General features: G+C 45.7%; 1 protein-coding gene across 4 annotated transcripts in view; it reads right to left on the bottom strand.

Moving 5' to 3' along the window:
* LOC135535478 (transcription activator BRG1) overlaps positions 1-14199 on the bottom strand; it is a 31770-nt gene that overhangs the window by 16119 nt on the left and 1452 nt on the right. For 3 of the 4 annotated variants that reach the window (XM_064962086.1, XM_064962087.1, XM_064962088.1), the window contains exons 1-11: positions 9135-9332; positions 8618-8713; positions 7851-8109; positions 6820-6946; positions 5786-5959; positions 5064-5237; positions 4554-4724; positions 3633-3683; positions 1071-1201; positions 903-957; positions 536-675 (exon numbers count right to left, since the gene is read on the bottom strand). In XM_064962086.1, the coding sequence (XP_064818158.1) occupies positions 536-675; positions 903-957; positions 1071-1201; positions 3633-3683; positions 4554-4724; positions 5064-5237; positions 5786-5959; positions 6820-6946; positions 7851-8109; positions 8618-8713; positions 9135-9303 (1547 nt within the window). In that variant the 5' untranslated portion in view covers positions 9304-9332. Of the gene's footprint in view, positions 1-535; positions 676-902; positions 958-1070; positions 1202-3632; positions 3684-4553; positions 4725-5063; positions 5238-5785; positions 5960-6819; positions 6947-7850; positions 8110-8617; positions 8714-9134; positions 9343-9684; positions 9996-11862; positions 12098-13516; positions 13520-14199 lie in introns of those variants that run through there. The other variant, XM_064962089.1, reaches the window with a different exon arrangement.

The following is a 14199-nucleotide window of genomic DNA, read 5'->3' as shown; positions in this document are numbered from 1 at the left end:
ACATTTCAAATCAAATCATCTAATCTAGATGTATTTGTCACATGCTTTGTAAACAGCAGGTGTGGACTAACAGTTAAATGCTTTCTTATGGGCCCTTCCAAACAAATTCCAAGTCAAATCACGTCTCAATTTTAGAAAAACTTAAAATAAGGGCTGTGTTTCCTGTAGGCTTACCTTGGCGTGACATTTTGATAACGATGTAAATCTCTCTCGGACAAGGTGACTTTAATCAATATATTTGTCTCTATTTACTACGATTCGAAAATGCTGCATTAGGAGCTCATTAGCATTCCATTTTTGGGGGGTAAATACAGGCGAATATATTGATAAAAGTCACCTTGTCCGAGAGAGATTTACATCGTTATCAAAATGTCATGCCAGGGTAAGCCTACACGAAACACAGCCCTTATTTTAAGTCTTTCTAAAATCTAGACGTGTGAAAAAGGAATGGTGAGGATTGGAACCATTTCCCTGCTTGACCGCTAGGTTTTATGGGTATTATGACTCTATAGGGACCCAGGTGTAGTGTGCTCACTCTATGATGTGTCGTACGTCCACCTCTGATACTTCTTCACTGTCTGGGTCTGGGATCTTCTTCTTCTTCTCCTCTAGCCCCACTAACACTGGGAGGACCACTACTGGAGGCACTGCCGGCTGGGGCTCCTCCTCTTCCTCCTGATAGGCCAATGACAGGCCAGGGGCGGGACAACAACGACCTGTCAATCACCACTCAGACAGACTGGTCATAGCTTTGGTACAGAGAGAGTGTGGAATGAATCTACTCTTTATGACTGTTCAACCAATTCAGTTGATTTGGTTCCTACTTGTAGCGTTTTCATCCTGTAATCTATATAATAAGAGTTTTGTCATGGTTGGGTACTATCTTTTATGACCCAACCCACCTCCTCCTCTTCCGATCCACTGTCTTCACTGTCAGAGCGAGGGGCCACCTCGTACCTGGAACAGCAGAAAACATCAGTATTACAACCACAAACATACCTTTACCCCCTCTAAAATATACCCCTAAAAACCTAATAGGCCCATCTCATCCTCCTCCTCCAGCCTCGTACCCAGGGTTCATCTCCAGCCATGTGTCCAGCTGTCCAGCTTTAGGAGCGTCCGCCCCTGTCAGAATGTTACCACTTTCCACGTGGATCACCTTCACTGGTAGGTCACTCATCTGGGACGTCTCATCTAGAGGCTGGAGGAGGGGAGCGAGTCAGAAAAACACTGGATGCTGACGTTGAAGGGGAAATATACTATTCTTGGTGTCTACAAATACTGATAATTTTTTGCATTTTACTAGGATCCCCATTAGCTGCTGCCAACACATCAGCTACTCTCCCTGGGGTCCAATATGTCTGGTGACAAGAGCCAGACCGTCTCTGGATACTGATGCAGATACCTGCTGAACCATGACTATTTAAAAAATATATATATATATTTCACCTTTATTTAACCAGGTAGGCCAGTTGAGAACAAGTTCTCATTTACAACTGCGACCTGGCCAAGATAAAGCAAAGCAGTGCGACAAAAAACAACAACACAGAATTACACGTGGGATAAACAAAAGTACAGTCAATAACACAATAGAAAAATCTGTATACAGTGTGTGCAAATGGAGTAAGGAGGTAAGGCAATAAATAGGCCATAGTAGCGAAGTAATTACAGTTTAGCAAATTAACACTGGAGTGATAGACGTGCAGATGATGATGTGCAAGTAGAAATACTGGTGTGCAAAAGAACAAAAAAGTAAATTAAAACAATATGGGGATGAGGTAGGTAGATTGGATGGGCTATTAACAGATGGGCTGTGTACAGCTGCAGCAATCAGTAAGCTGCTCAGATAGCTGATGTTTAAAGTTAGTGAGGGAGATATAAGTATATATATGGGGTTTTGGTGACAAAATGGATGGCACTGTGATAGACTGCATCCAGTTTGCTGAGTAGAATGTTGGAGGCTATTTTGTAAATGACACTGCCGAAGCCGAGGATCGGTAGGATAGTCAGTTTTACAAGGCTATGTTTGGCAGCATGAGTGAAGGAGGCTTTGTTGCGAAATAGGAAGCCAATTCTAGATTTAATTTTGGATTGGAGATGCTTAATATGAGTCTGGAAGGAGAGTTTACAGTCGAGCCAGACACCTAGGTATTTGTAGTTGTCCACATATTCTAAGTCAGAACCGTCCAGAGTAGTAATGCTAGTCGGGCGGGCAGGTGTGGGCAGCGATCGGTTGAAGAGCATTCATTTAGTTTTACTTGTATTTATGAGCAGTTGGAGGCCACGGAAGGAGTGTTGTATGGCATTGAAGCTTGTTAGGAGGTTTGTTAACACAGTGTCCAAAGAAGGGCCAGATGTATACAGAATGGTGTCGTCTGCGTAGAGGTGGATCAAGGAATCACCCGCAGGAAGAGCGACATTGAGTCGGGCTGAGAATTGACCCTGTAGTACCCTCATAGAGACTGCCAGAGGTCCGAACAACAGGCCGTCCGATTTGACACACTGAACTCTATCTGAGAAGTAGTTGGTGAACCAGGCGAGGAAGTAATTTGCGAAACCAAGGCTGTTGAGTCTGCCGATAAGAATACGGTGATTGACAGAGTCGAAAGCCTTGGCCAGGTCGATGAAGACGTCTGCACAGTACTGTCTTTTATCGATGGTGGTTATGATATCGTTTAGTAACTTGAGCATGGCTGAGGTGCACCTGTGACCAGCTCGGAAACCGGATTGCACAGCGGAGAAGGTACGGTGGGATTCAAAATGGTCAGGGATCTGTTTGTTGACTTGGCTTTCGAAGACTTGAAAGGCAGGGCAAGATGTATATAGTTCTGTAACAGTTTGGGTCTAGAGTGTCACCCCCTTCAAAGAGGGGGATGACTGTGGCAGCTTTCCAATCTTTAGGAATCTCGGGCGATACGAAGGAGGTTAAACAGACTAGTAATAGAGGTTGCAACAATGGTTGGCGGAAAATTTTAGAAAGAGAGGGTCCAGATTGTCTAGCCCAGATGATTTGTACAGGTCCAGGGTTTGCAGCTCTTTCAAAACATCAGCTAAGGAGAAGCTGGGGAGGCTTGGGCAAGTAACTGCAGGGGTGCGGAGCTGTTGGCCGGGGTTCTGGTAGCCAGGAGGAAAGCATGGCCAGCCGTAGAGAAATGCTTATTGAAGTTCTCAATTATCATGGATGTATCAGTGGTGACATTGTTTCCTAACCTCAGTGCAGTGGGCAGCTGGGAGGAGGTGCTCTTATTCTCCATGGACTTTACAGTGTCCCAAAACTTTTTGGAGTTAGAGCTACAGGATGCACATTTCTGCTTGAAAAAGCTAGCCTTTGCTTTCCTAACTGACTGTGTTTATTTGTTCCTGACTTCCCTGAAAAGTTGAATATCGTGGGGACTATTCAATGCTAGTACAGTACGCAGCAGAATGTTTTTGTGCTGGCAAATACTATGTCTAGTAGTACTGTATAACAGGTAACATACTGGTAACCATAGTGATGTATCTATAACAGTGTACTGTAGATTGGTTATGAAAAAGTATGAACATATATGCACTCATTACAGTAAGTTGCTCTGGATACGAGCGTCTGCTAAATGACTCAAACGTCCAGTACGTTAGTTTAATATCCCACTCACTTCTCCATCAGGTCCCAGTACAGGAGTCTGACCCTCAGCGTTCTCCAGCTTCTGTAGGAAAGACATCCACACATCAGTGTGTTTATCACACCTACAACCACATCTACACACCGACTCTATCAACTCCCTACAGAGACTAGTGCTGACGACAGCTCACAACCACATCTATACACCGACTCTATCAACTCCCTACAGAGACTAGTGCTGACGACAGCTCACAACCACATCTACACACCGACTCTATCAACTCCCTACAGAGACTAGTGCTGACTACAGCTCACAACCACATCTACACACCGACTCTATCAACTCCCTACAGAGACTAGTGCTGACGACAGCTCACAACCACATCTACACACCGACTCTATCAACTCCCTACAGAGACTAGTGCTGACGACAGCTCACAACCACATCTACACACCGACTCTATCAACTCCCTACAGAGACTAGTGCTGACGACAGCTCACAACCACATCTACACACCGACTCTATCAACTCCCTACAGAGACTAGTGCTGACGACAGCTCACAACCACATCTACACACCGACTCTATCAACTCCCTACAGAGACTAGTGCTGACGACAGCTCACAACCACATCTACACACCGACTCTATCAACTCCCTACAGAGACTAGTGCTGACGACAGCTCACAACCATATCTACACACCGACTCTATCAACTCCCTACAGAGACTAGTGCTGACGACAGCTCACAACCACATCTACACACACAAATTCCTCAGGAGATCCCAGTTGGGTTGAAACCTCGCCTGTCATGTGTCTGTCTCAACGAATCACTATAGGAACATATCAGTCATGGGCATAATGCCCCCCCCCTTCTGTCCAGCACCTGAACCTATTGGATGTGTGTATGTGTCCTTTGTCGCACCTCTCTCTCTCTCTCTCTCTCTCTCTCATACCTTCTTCTTCTTCCTCTTCTTCTTCTTCTCTTTGAGGGCCTGTACCAGCTTGTGAGCCCGGACCAACTCAGTGAGGTTGGCCACGTACTCATCCGTCTGCTGCAGCAGGTAGGCCAGACGCTTGTCCTTCTTCTGGTCAATCAGTTTACGGTATCCCTCCTCATCCTCAGCCTAGAGAGAGAGAGGGTGGAGAGGGAGAGGGTGGAGAGGGAGGGAGAGGGAGAGAGGGTTTAGAGAGGGAGGGAGAGAGAGAGGGGGGGGAGATATTCAGACAAAACTCATTGATGTGAGATGGATGAGTGTGTGTGCGGGAATCAGAGTAGAGAGAGTAGTGTAAAGTAATGTGCATTGTAAGAGCGTGTTTCCACATTAGTGTGTGTCTTTGTACACACGAGTGTGTGTCTTAAGTACGGGAAAGAGTATGAGCGTTTGCACGTGTGTGTCTTTATACACACACAAGTGTGTGAATAAGAATATGTACTGTCTGTCTATGTATGTAATGGTCCTCACCATCAGCCTCCTCATCCTCTCCTTCTCGATGCGCTCGTTCTCCTTCTTCTGCTCGCGCTCTGTGTTGGCGTGGTATGTGGCCACGGCCTTGGTGGCTTTCTGGATCTTAGCTGTGATGGAGCGGTGGTACTCCTTAAAGTCTTTGGCGTGGGCCAGGATAATGCTCAGATACTCCTGGAGACAGACGAGATGAGAGGCAGTATTCACTTCTGTCCCATAGCAAGCATTTCTAGCTGGCGTGGTGGTGCTGCTGCTACTACTACTACTACTACTGCTTCTAATCCCGAGCAAGGCAGTTAACCCACTGGTCCCCGGGCGCCGAAGACGTGGATGTCGATCAAGGCAGCTCTCCCGCACCTCTCTGATTCAGAGGGGTTGGGTTAAATGTGGAAGACACATTTCAGTTGAAGGCCTTCGTTTGTTCCACATGACTAGATATCCCCCTTCCCTACTGCTACTACTACTACTGATTAACATAATGTATCTAATCACTTTTGTTTTTATGATAAACAGCGAAAGAGTGAAATATATTAGAGTGAGATATACTTCTCCCAAATATCCTCATTACGGATAAAAGGAGTTCAAATAATCTACACTTCATAAAGGATGTTATCTGACATTGTGCCTTGAAAAGCACAACACTTCTCGCAAATAATCTCCATTGTAAATAGTTCTTAGTCTAGAAGCAGGTGTAACCCGGCCCCAGGTTTGTGTCAGTCTACCTGGTGCTTCTGTCGACGTTTACGCTCCTGTTCCATCTTCTGCTGTTTCTCCAGTTTCTCTGTGATGCGGGCCTCTCGTAGGGACTGGCGCTTGCTCCTCTTGTAGGCCTTCGCATCCAGAGCTGTCTCCAGAGCGGTGTCCCTACGCATACACACCACTACCTCCTGACGCAGCTGTGGGGTTGGAAGAGACCGGAGGAAGGAGAAATGTGGATAGAAATGCATCATCCTCATCGTCCCCATCATGTGTGGGAATACTGTAGGGGAGAGGGTCTCAACTGGCTCCAGTGTTTTCAGGACTGTTTCAACAGCACAACACAGAGTCATGACTGTTTATAGGACTTATGTTATGTCATTGTAATGACAGTGTCATGTAGCCATTATGAAGGATCATTGTAATGACAGTGTCATGTAGACGTTATGAAGGGTCATTGTAATGAGAGTGTCATGTAGACATTAAGAAGGGTCATTGTAATGACAGTGTCAAGTAGACGTTATGAAGGGTCATTGTAATGACAGTGTCATGTAGACATTATGAAGGGTCATTGTAATGACAGTGTCATGTAGCCATTATGAAGGGTCATTGTAATGACAGTGTCAAGTAGACGTTATGAAGGGTCATTGTAATGACAGTGTCAAGTAGACGTTATGAAGGGTCATTGTAATGACAGTGTCATGTAGCCATTATGAAGAGTCATTGTAATGAGAGTGTCATGTAGACGTTATGAAGGGTCATTGTAATGACAGTGTCATGTAAGACGTTATGAAGGGTCATTGTAATGACAGTGTCATGTAGCCATTATGAAGGGTCATTGTAATGAGAGTGTCATGTAGACGTTATGAAGGGTCATTGTAATGACAGTGTCATGTAGACGTTATGAAGGGTCATTGTAATGACAGTGTCATGTAGACGTTATGAAGGGTCATTGTAATGACAGTGTCATGTAGATGCTACGAAGGAGTGCTGCGTACAACACAGCCCTGCAGTACAACACAGCCCTGTGTGTGATCCGCAGGGCAGGCCAGTAGTCTACCTGTCTTTGGAAGTTGAGCAGCTGGAGGGCCTTGAGTTCGATGGTGGCCTTGGTCCTCAGGTCTCCAGCCAGAGAGCCAGGGAGGTTCTCCAACTCAGCTATACGATGGGTGATACGAGCCTGCAGTCTGGAGATAGCACAGAGACACGAGATAGGGAGGAGGGAGGGAGAGAAAGGAGAGCAAGAGAGAGAGACACACACAGAGAGATAGAGAGAGATAGAGAGAGGGAGAGAGAGAGAGAGAGAGAGGGGGATAGTATGAGAGAGAGACAGTACTAGTGCTGTAGAGAACTCAGTCTGCTCTTATAAATCTATATATAGTAGGACTAGCTGTGTAACTATGTATCTACCTATTCAATTAATGTATGATGAATGATGTATAATGCTGTTTGCTCTTTGGGGTCTAGGCCAGGTTACTGCTCTTTGGGGTCTAGGCCAGGTTACTGCTCTTTGGGGTCTAGGCCAGGTTACTGCTCTTTGGGGTCTAAGCCAGGTTACTACTCTTTGGGGTCTAGGCCAGGTTACGGCTCTTTGGGGTCTAGGCCAGGTTACTGCTCTTTGGGGTCTAGGCCAGGTTACTGCTCTTTGGGGTCTAGGCCAGGTTACTACTCTTTGGGGTCTAGGCCAGGTTACGGCTCTTTGGGGTCTAGGCCAGGTTACTGCTCTTTGGGGTCTAGGCCAGGTTACGGCTCTTTGGGGTCTAGGCCAGGTTACTGCTCTTTGGGGTCTAGGCCAGGTTACTGCTCTTTGGGGTCTAGGCCAGGTTACTGCTCTTTGGGGTCTAGGCCAGGTTACTGCTCTTTGGGGTCTAGGCCAGGTTACTGCTCTTTGTGATGGCTTTATAAATACATTTTGATTAACGGTGTACTGTACCTGTAATCCCTTTCCTGCAGTATCTCCACCGGGTTAGGGGTCAGGGGTTATGGGTCAGGGTTAGTGTATTACCTGTAATCCCCCTCCTGCAGTTTCTCCACAGGGTCAGGGGTCAGGGCTTAAGTGTCAGGGCTTAAGGGTCAGGGTTCATAGGTTACCTGTACTCCCTCTCCTGCAGTATTTCCACCGGGTCGAGTCCGTGGGGTTTCTGGATGGGGGTAATGCGGTTCTGCTTGGCATGGTGGGGCACCATGGGTGAGGGCTGGACCGGCTGCCCAGGGGACTGGGTCTGGGGGGGCATGACCGGGGAGGCCGCAGGGGGTATGGAGGGTGGAGCGGGGGAGGGACGGCCCGTCGGCTGGGGAGGGATCAACTTTTGGGGGGCGTTAGAGGGGGCGGCGGCGTTTACCATCGGACCTGGGGGAAGGAAAGAAAGGGCAAAGGTAACTAACCATCAATCAATTTATTGATGTGATTGTAACTGACCAAAACCTAATATGGATTAAAATGATATACAGGTCTAAATCATGAAATACCATCATGAATAATGTTTTAACAATTAACTCTGTGTTGACTAACTGCTATGTGACTAAGTACTATGTGAGTACAGATGTAGGATCTTAGTTTGCCACAGCAGGAAAATAATCCTGCAGCAACAGGACATTTTTGTATGGGTTGATAGATTGTTAATTAGGGCAAATCAAGTCAACCATTTCAAAGTGGAAATTACAAACTTTAGAAGACTTTTAAAAACTCAAATACACTACATGTTCACATTTCCAGCTTTGATGAAAAATTCTCGGCAACAAAACAGTGATCAAATTAAGATCCCACATCTGTTCCTACTATGTGACTAACTATAATAAACTTGAACTCATTGCCCCTCAGAAGAAAGTGACAATAACGCTGGTGTTATTATGTTCACCTTCAGACCAGGACTTGGGGGGTCCGTTGGGGTTCTGTCCCTGCATGCCGGTTGGACCAGAGGGGCCTGGAGGGGGCATGTTGGGTCCCATCATCCCTACAATATTATATCAGTGGTATATTCAGAGAAAAACTCATGTTTCATACTTTTCAGACCTATTGGAAAGCAGATATCCAGCTACTGTACCAGATCAAAACAATACAAGCTTGCTACTTCTCACAGCATTTAGATGCTGATTAGTTGACTGATCAAATCACATCTTATTGGTCACAGACACGTGTTTTGCAGATGTTATTGCGGGTGCAGTGAAATGCTTGAGATAAAATATATTTTATTAGTCCACACGAGATGGAAATGTGTCTTCTGCTTTGTATCCAAACCCACCCGATACACACACATTAGGTCGGAGAGGCTGGAGCAGACTGATCAATGCTTTGACTGCTCAATCTTCCCGTTTCAACTAGCTAGTGTAATTACATAGATCAATATCCAATGCTCTTCATTCGGCCTCCCTCACCGTGAGCTCTGCTGTAGCCCTGGCCCATGGGTCCTCCTGGTCCTGGTCCCACACCTCCAGGACCTCCGGGAGCCAGGCTGGGCATGGGCTGCCCCAGTCCCCCCTGCCCTGGCCCCGGACCCTGCATCCCTGGGCTGCACCCCATGGGCCTCTTCCCCTGGACAGCCATCTGGAGATGGTCCGGTAGTGGCTGCCCCCTGGCCAGCATCTTACAGGGAGACAAGTTTATTAAAGTAGCAATCCAGTACGTTAATGTTAGTTATTGTAACATGTGAATGATGCTCATTGACTTGCTTGTCTACCCTTTAGTCATGAAATTGTAATTAAATTAAAAAGCATATAAAGTGTCACTCTACAATATTTATACAACAGGTGACAAGGCATATTAGCTACATATTAAAAACAACGTTGTGGACCACTCAGAGTTTGGAGACATTATAAATAACCATAGGCAGTCATTACACATTACACATTATATATCAGTTATAATGTATCATCCTAAACACGTATCGGTCTTTCAACCCTTAAATCATCAATATTCTGTACATGCCTTATAGGCCATGATCTGGGCCCGCAGCTGGTGAAGCTGGTTCTGGTTGAAAGGAGTAGGGCCTCCTCCGGGGCCACCAGGGGTGGTGGGGCCAGGGCTGGGGCCATGAGGGCCAGGGCCGGAGCCACTTTGCTGGGGCCCACCGGGCCGGTTCTGCTGCTGGTTCTGGCCCCCCAGGGTTTGGGAGTCTGGGTTGGAGGAGGTGTCTGAGGGATTTGGGCCAGCGCTAGAGGGTTGGAGAGGGCCAGAGGGGGGCCCGTTGGAAGGGACGGGGCTGGAGTGGTCAGAGCTGCCGAGTGGGGAGTGGTAGCCTGGTGGAGAGAGATGGAGACGGAAAGAGAGAGAGAGAGAGAGAGAGAGAGAGAGAGAGAGAGAGAGAGAGAGAGAGAGAGAGAGAGAGAGAGAGAGGGGATATTTAGTGAAGTGAAACATGACATAAAAATGAAAAGATTTGACACAATATCCAATTCTACCATAACAGATAATCATATAGGTTCTATACAATACAGTTACAGTGGGGCAAAAAAGTATTTAGTCAGCCACCAATTGTGCAAGTTCTCCCACTTAAAAAGATGAGAGAGGCCTGTAATTTTCATCATAGGTACACTTCAACTATGACAGACAAAATGAGAAAAAAAATCCAGAAAATCACATTGTAGGATTTTTAATGAATGTATTTGCAAATTATGGTGGAAAATAAGTATTTGGTCAATAACAAAAGTTTATCTCAATACTTATATATACCCTTTGTTGGCAATGACAGAGGTCAAATGTTTTCTGTAAGTCTTCACAAGGTTTTCACACACTGTTGCTGGTATTTTGGCCAATTCCTCCATGCAGATCTCCTCTAGAGCAGTGATGTTTTGGTGCTGTTGCTGGGCAACACATACTTTCAACTCCCTCCAAAGATTTTCTATGGGGATGAGATCTGGAGACTGGCTAGGCCACTCCAGGACCTTGAAATGCTTCTTACGAAGCCACTCCTTCGTTGCCCGGGCGGTGTGTTTGGGACCATTGTCATGCTGAAAGACCCAGACACGTTTCATCTTCAATGCCCTTGCTGATGGAAGGAGGTTTTCACTCAAAATCTCACGATACATGGCCCCATTCATTCTTTCCTTTACACGGATCAGTCGTCCTGGTCCCTTTGCAGGAAAACAGCCCCAAAGCATGATGTTTCCACCCCCATGCTTCACAGTAGGTATGGTGATCTTTGGATGCAACTCAGCATTCTTTGTCCTCCAAACGCGACGAGTTGAGTTTTTACCAAAAAGTTATATTTTGGTTTCATCTGACCATATGACATTCTCCCAATCTTCTTCTAGATCATCCAAATGCTCTCTAGCAAACTTCAGACGGGCCTGGACATGTACTGGCTTAAGCAGGGGGACACGTCTGGCACTGCAGGATTTGAGTCCCTGGCGGTGTAGTGTGTTACTGATGGTAGGCTTTGTTACTTTGGTTCCAGCTCTCTGCAGGTCATTCACTAGGTCCCCCCGTGTGGTTCTGGGATTTTTGCTCACCGTTCTTGTGATCATTTTGACCCCACGGGGTGAGATCTTGCGTAGAGCCCCAGATCGAGGGAGATTATCAGTGGTCTTGTATGTCTTCCATTTCCTAATAATTGCTCCCACAGTTGATTTCTTCAGACCAAGCTGCTTACCTATTGCAGATTCAGTCTTCCCAGCCTGGTGCAGGTCTACAATTTTGTTTCTGGTGTCCTTTGACAGCTCTTTGGTCTTGGCCATAGTGGAATTTGGAGTGTGACTGTTTGAGGTTGTGGACAGGTGTCTTTTATACGGATAACAAGTTCAAACAGGTGTCATTAATACAGGTAACGAGTGGAGGACAGAGGAGCCTCTTAAAGAAGAAGTTACAGGTCTGTGAAAGCCAGAAATCTTGCTTGTTTTTAGGTGACCAAATACTTATTTCACACCTTAATTTGCAAATAAATTCATTAAAAATCCTACAATGTGATTTTCTGGATTTTTTTTCTCATTTTGTCTGTCATAGTTGAAGTGTACCTATGATGAAAATTACAGGCCTCTCTCATCTTTTTAAGTGGGAGAACTTGCACAATTGGTGGCTGACTAAATACTTTTTTGCCCCACTATATTTCTGAACATTGTTCAACTGTGCACCCTCCTGAACAGACCCCTGGTGAGAGTGTGTACCTACCTTGAGAGTGTTGGTCCATGGGGCTGGGAGGAGGGCCCATGCCACTGTGCCCTCCCTGTCTCATGGGCATGCCCTTCATCTGGGCAAAGCGGGACTCCTCACTCATGCCCTTCTCATGCATACCAGTTCTCTCCATACCAGTCCTTTCCATACCAGTTCTCTCCATACCAGCCCTCTCCATACCAGTCCTCTCCATGGCAGTCCTCTCCATGGCAGTCCTCTCCAAGGTACTCCTCTCCATACCAGTCCTCTCCATGGCAGTCCTCTCCATGGCAGTTCTCTCCATGGCAGTTCTCTCCATGGCAGACCTCTCCATGGCATTTCTCTCCATGGCAGACCTCTCCATGGCATTTCTCTCCATGGCAGACCTCTCCATGGCAGTCCTCTCCATTCCAGTCCTCTCCATGGCAGTCCTCTCCATTCCAGTCCTCTCCATGGCAGTCCTCTCCATGGCAGTCCTCTCCATGGTAGTTCTCTCCATACCTTCCAGTGGCTACAGGGAGGGAGACATAGATACAAACAAATGTAGATATATGTACATGGCAACAGGTTTTGATTGTTGCAAGGAATTGTGTCAAAAAAGTGTATGCACTGTATGTATAGGGTGGAGTTCCAGTTCAAGTCAAAAGTTTGGACACACCTACTCATTCAAGGGTTTTTCTTCATTTTTACTATGTTCTCCATTGTAGAATAATAGTGGAGATATCAAAACTATGAAATAACACATATGGAATCATGTAGTAACCAAAGTGTTAAACAAAGAGATTCTTCAAAGTAGCCACCCTTTGCCTTGATGACAGCTTTGCACACTCTTGGTATTCTCTCAACCAGTTCCATGAGGTAGTCACCTGGAATACATTTCAATTAACAGGTGTGCCTTGTTAAAAGTAATTTTGTGGAATTTCTTTCCTTCTAAATGCGTTTGAGCCAATCAGTTGTGTTGTGACAAGGTAGGGGTGGTATACAGAAGATAGCCCTATTTGGTATAATACCAAGGCCATATTATGGCAAGAACAGCTCAAATAAGCAAACAGAAACGACAGTCCATCATTACTTTAAGACATGAAGGTCAGTATATGCAGAAAATTAAGAACTTTGAAAGTTTCTTCAAGTGCCGGCGCAAGAGGATAAGTTCATTAGCGTTACCAGCTTCAGAAATCGCAGCCCAAATAAATGCTTAACAGAGTTCAAATAACAGACATCTCAACATCAACTGTTCAGAGGAGACTGTGTGAATCAGGCCTTCATGGTCGAATTGCTGCAAAGAAACCACTACTAAAGGACACCAATAAGAAGAAAAGACTTGGTTGGGCCAAGAAACAAGAGCAATGGACATTAGACCGGTGGAAATCTGTCCATTAGTCTGATGAGTCCAAATTGGATAGTTTTGGTCCCAACCGCAGTGTCTTTGTGAGACGCAGAGTAGGTGAATGGATGATCTCCGCATGTGTGGTTCCCACCGTGAAGCATGGAGAAGGTGGTGTGATGTTGCTTTGCTGGTGACACTGTCAGTGATTTATTTAGAATTCAAGGCACACTTAACTAGCATGGCTACCACAGCATTCTGCAGCGATATGCCATCCCATCTAGTTTGCGCTTGGGGATTGGGATTATCATTTGTTTTTCAACAGGACAATGACCCAAACACACCTACAGGCTGTGTAAGGCCTATTTGACCAAGAAGGAGAGTGCGACATCAGATGACCTGGCCTCCACAATCACCAAACCTCAACCCAATTGAGATGGTTTGGAATGAGTTTGACTGCAGAGTGAAGGAAAAGCATTCTACAAGTGCTCAGCATATGTGGGAACTCCTTCAAGACTGTTGGAAAATCATTCCAGGTGAAGCTGGTTTGAGACTATGCCAAGAGTGTTTAAAACTGTCATCAAGGCAAAGGGTGGCTACTTTGAAGAATTTCAAATATAATTTGATTTGTTTAAATACTTTTTGGTTACTACATGATTCCATATCTTTGCAGAAATTCAACCATGAAGGCCTGATTCACTCAGTCTCCTCTAAACAGTTGATGTTGAGATATGTTTGTTACTTGAACTCTGTGAAGCATTTATTCGGGCTGAAATTTCTGAGGCTGGCAACTCTAATGAATTTATCCTCTGCAGCAGAGGTAACTCTGGGTCTTCCTTTCCTGTGGCGTTCCTCATGAGAGCCAGTTTCATCATAGCACTTGATGGTTTTTGCGACTGCACTTGAAGAAACTGTCAAAGTGTCTTAAAGTAATGATGTAATGTTGTTTCTCTTTGCTGATTTGAGCTGTTCTTGCCATAATATGGATTTGATCTTTTACCAAATAGGACTATCTTCTATATACCACCCCT

Source organism: Oncorhynchus masou, chromosome 5, assembly GCF_036934945.1.
Source record: "Oncorhynchus masou masou isolate Uvic2021 chromosome 5, UVic_Omas_1.1, whole genome shotgun sequence".
In the NCBI taxonomy this organism is placed as follows: domain Eukaryota; kingdom Metazoa; phylum Chordata; class Actinopteri; order Salmoniformes; family Salmonidae; genus Oncorhynchus; species Oncorhynchus masou.
This window is presented reverse-complemented; position numbering and strand designations above follow the sequence as displayed.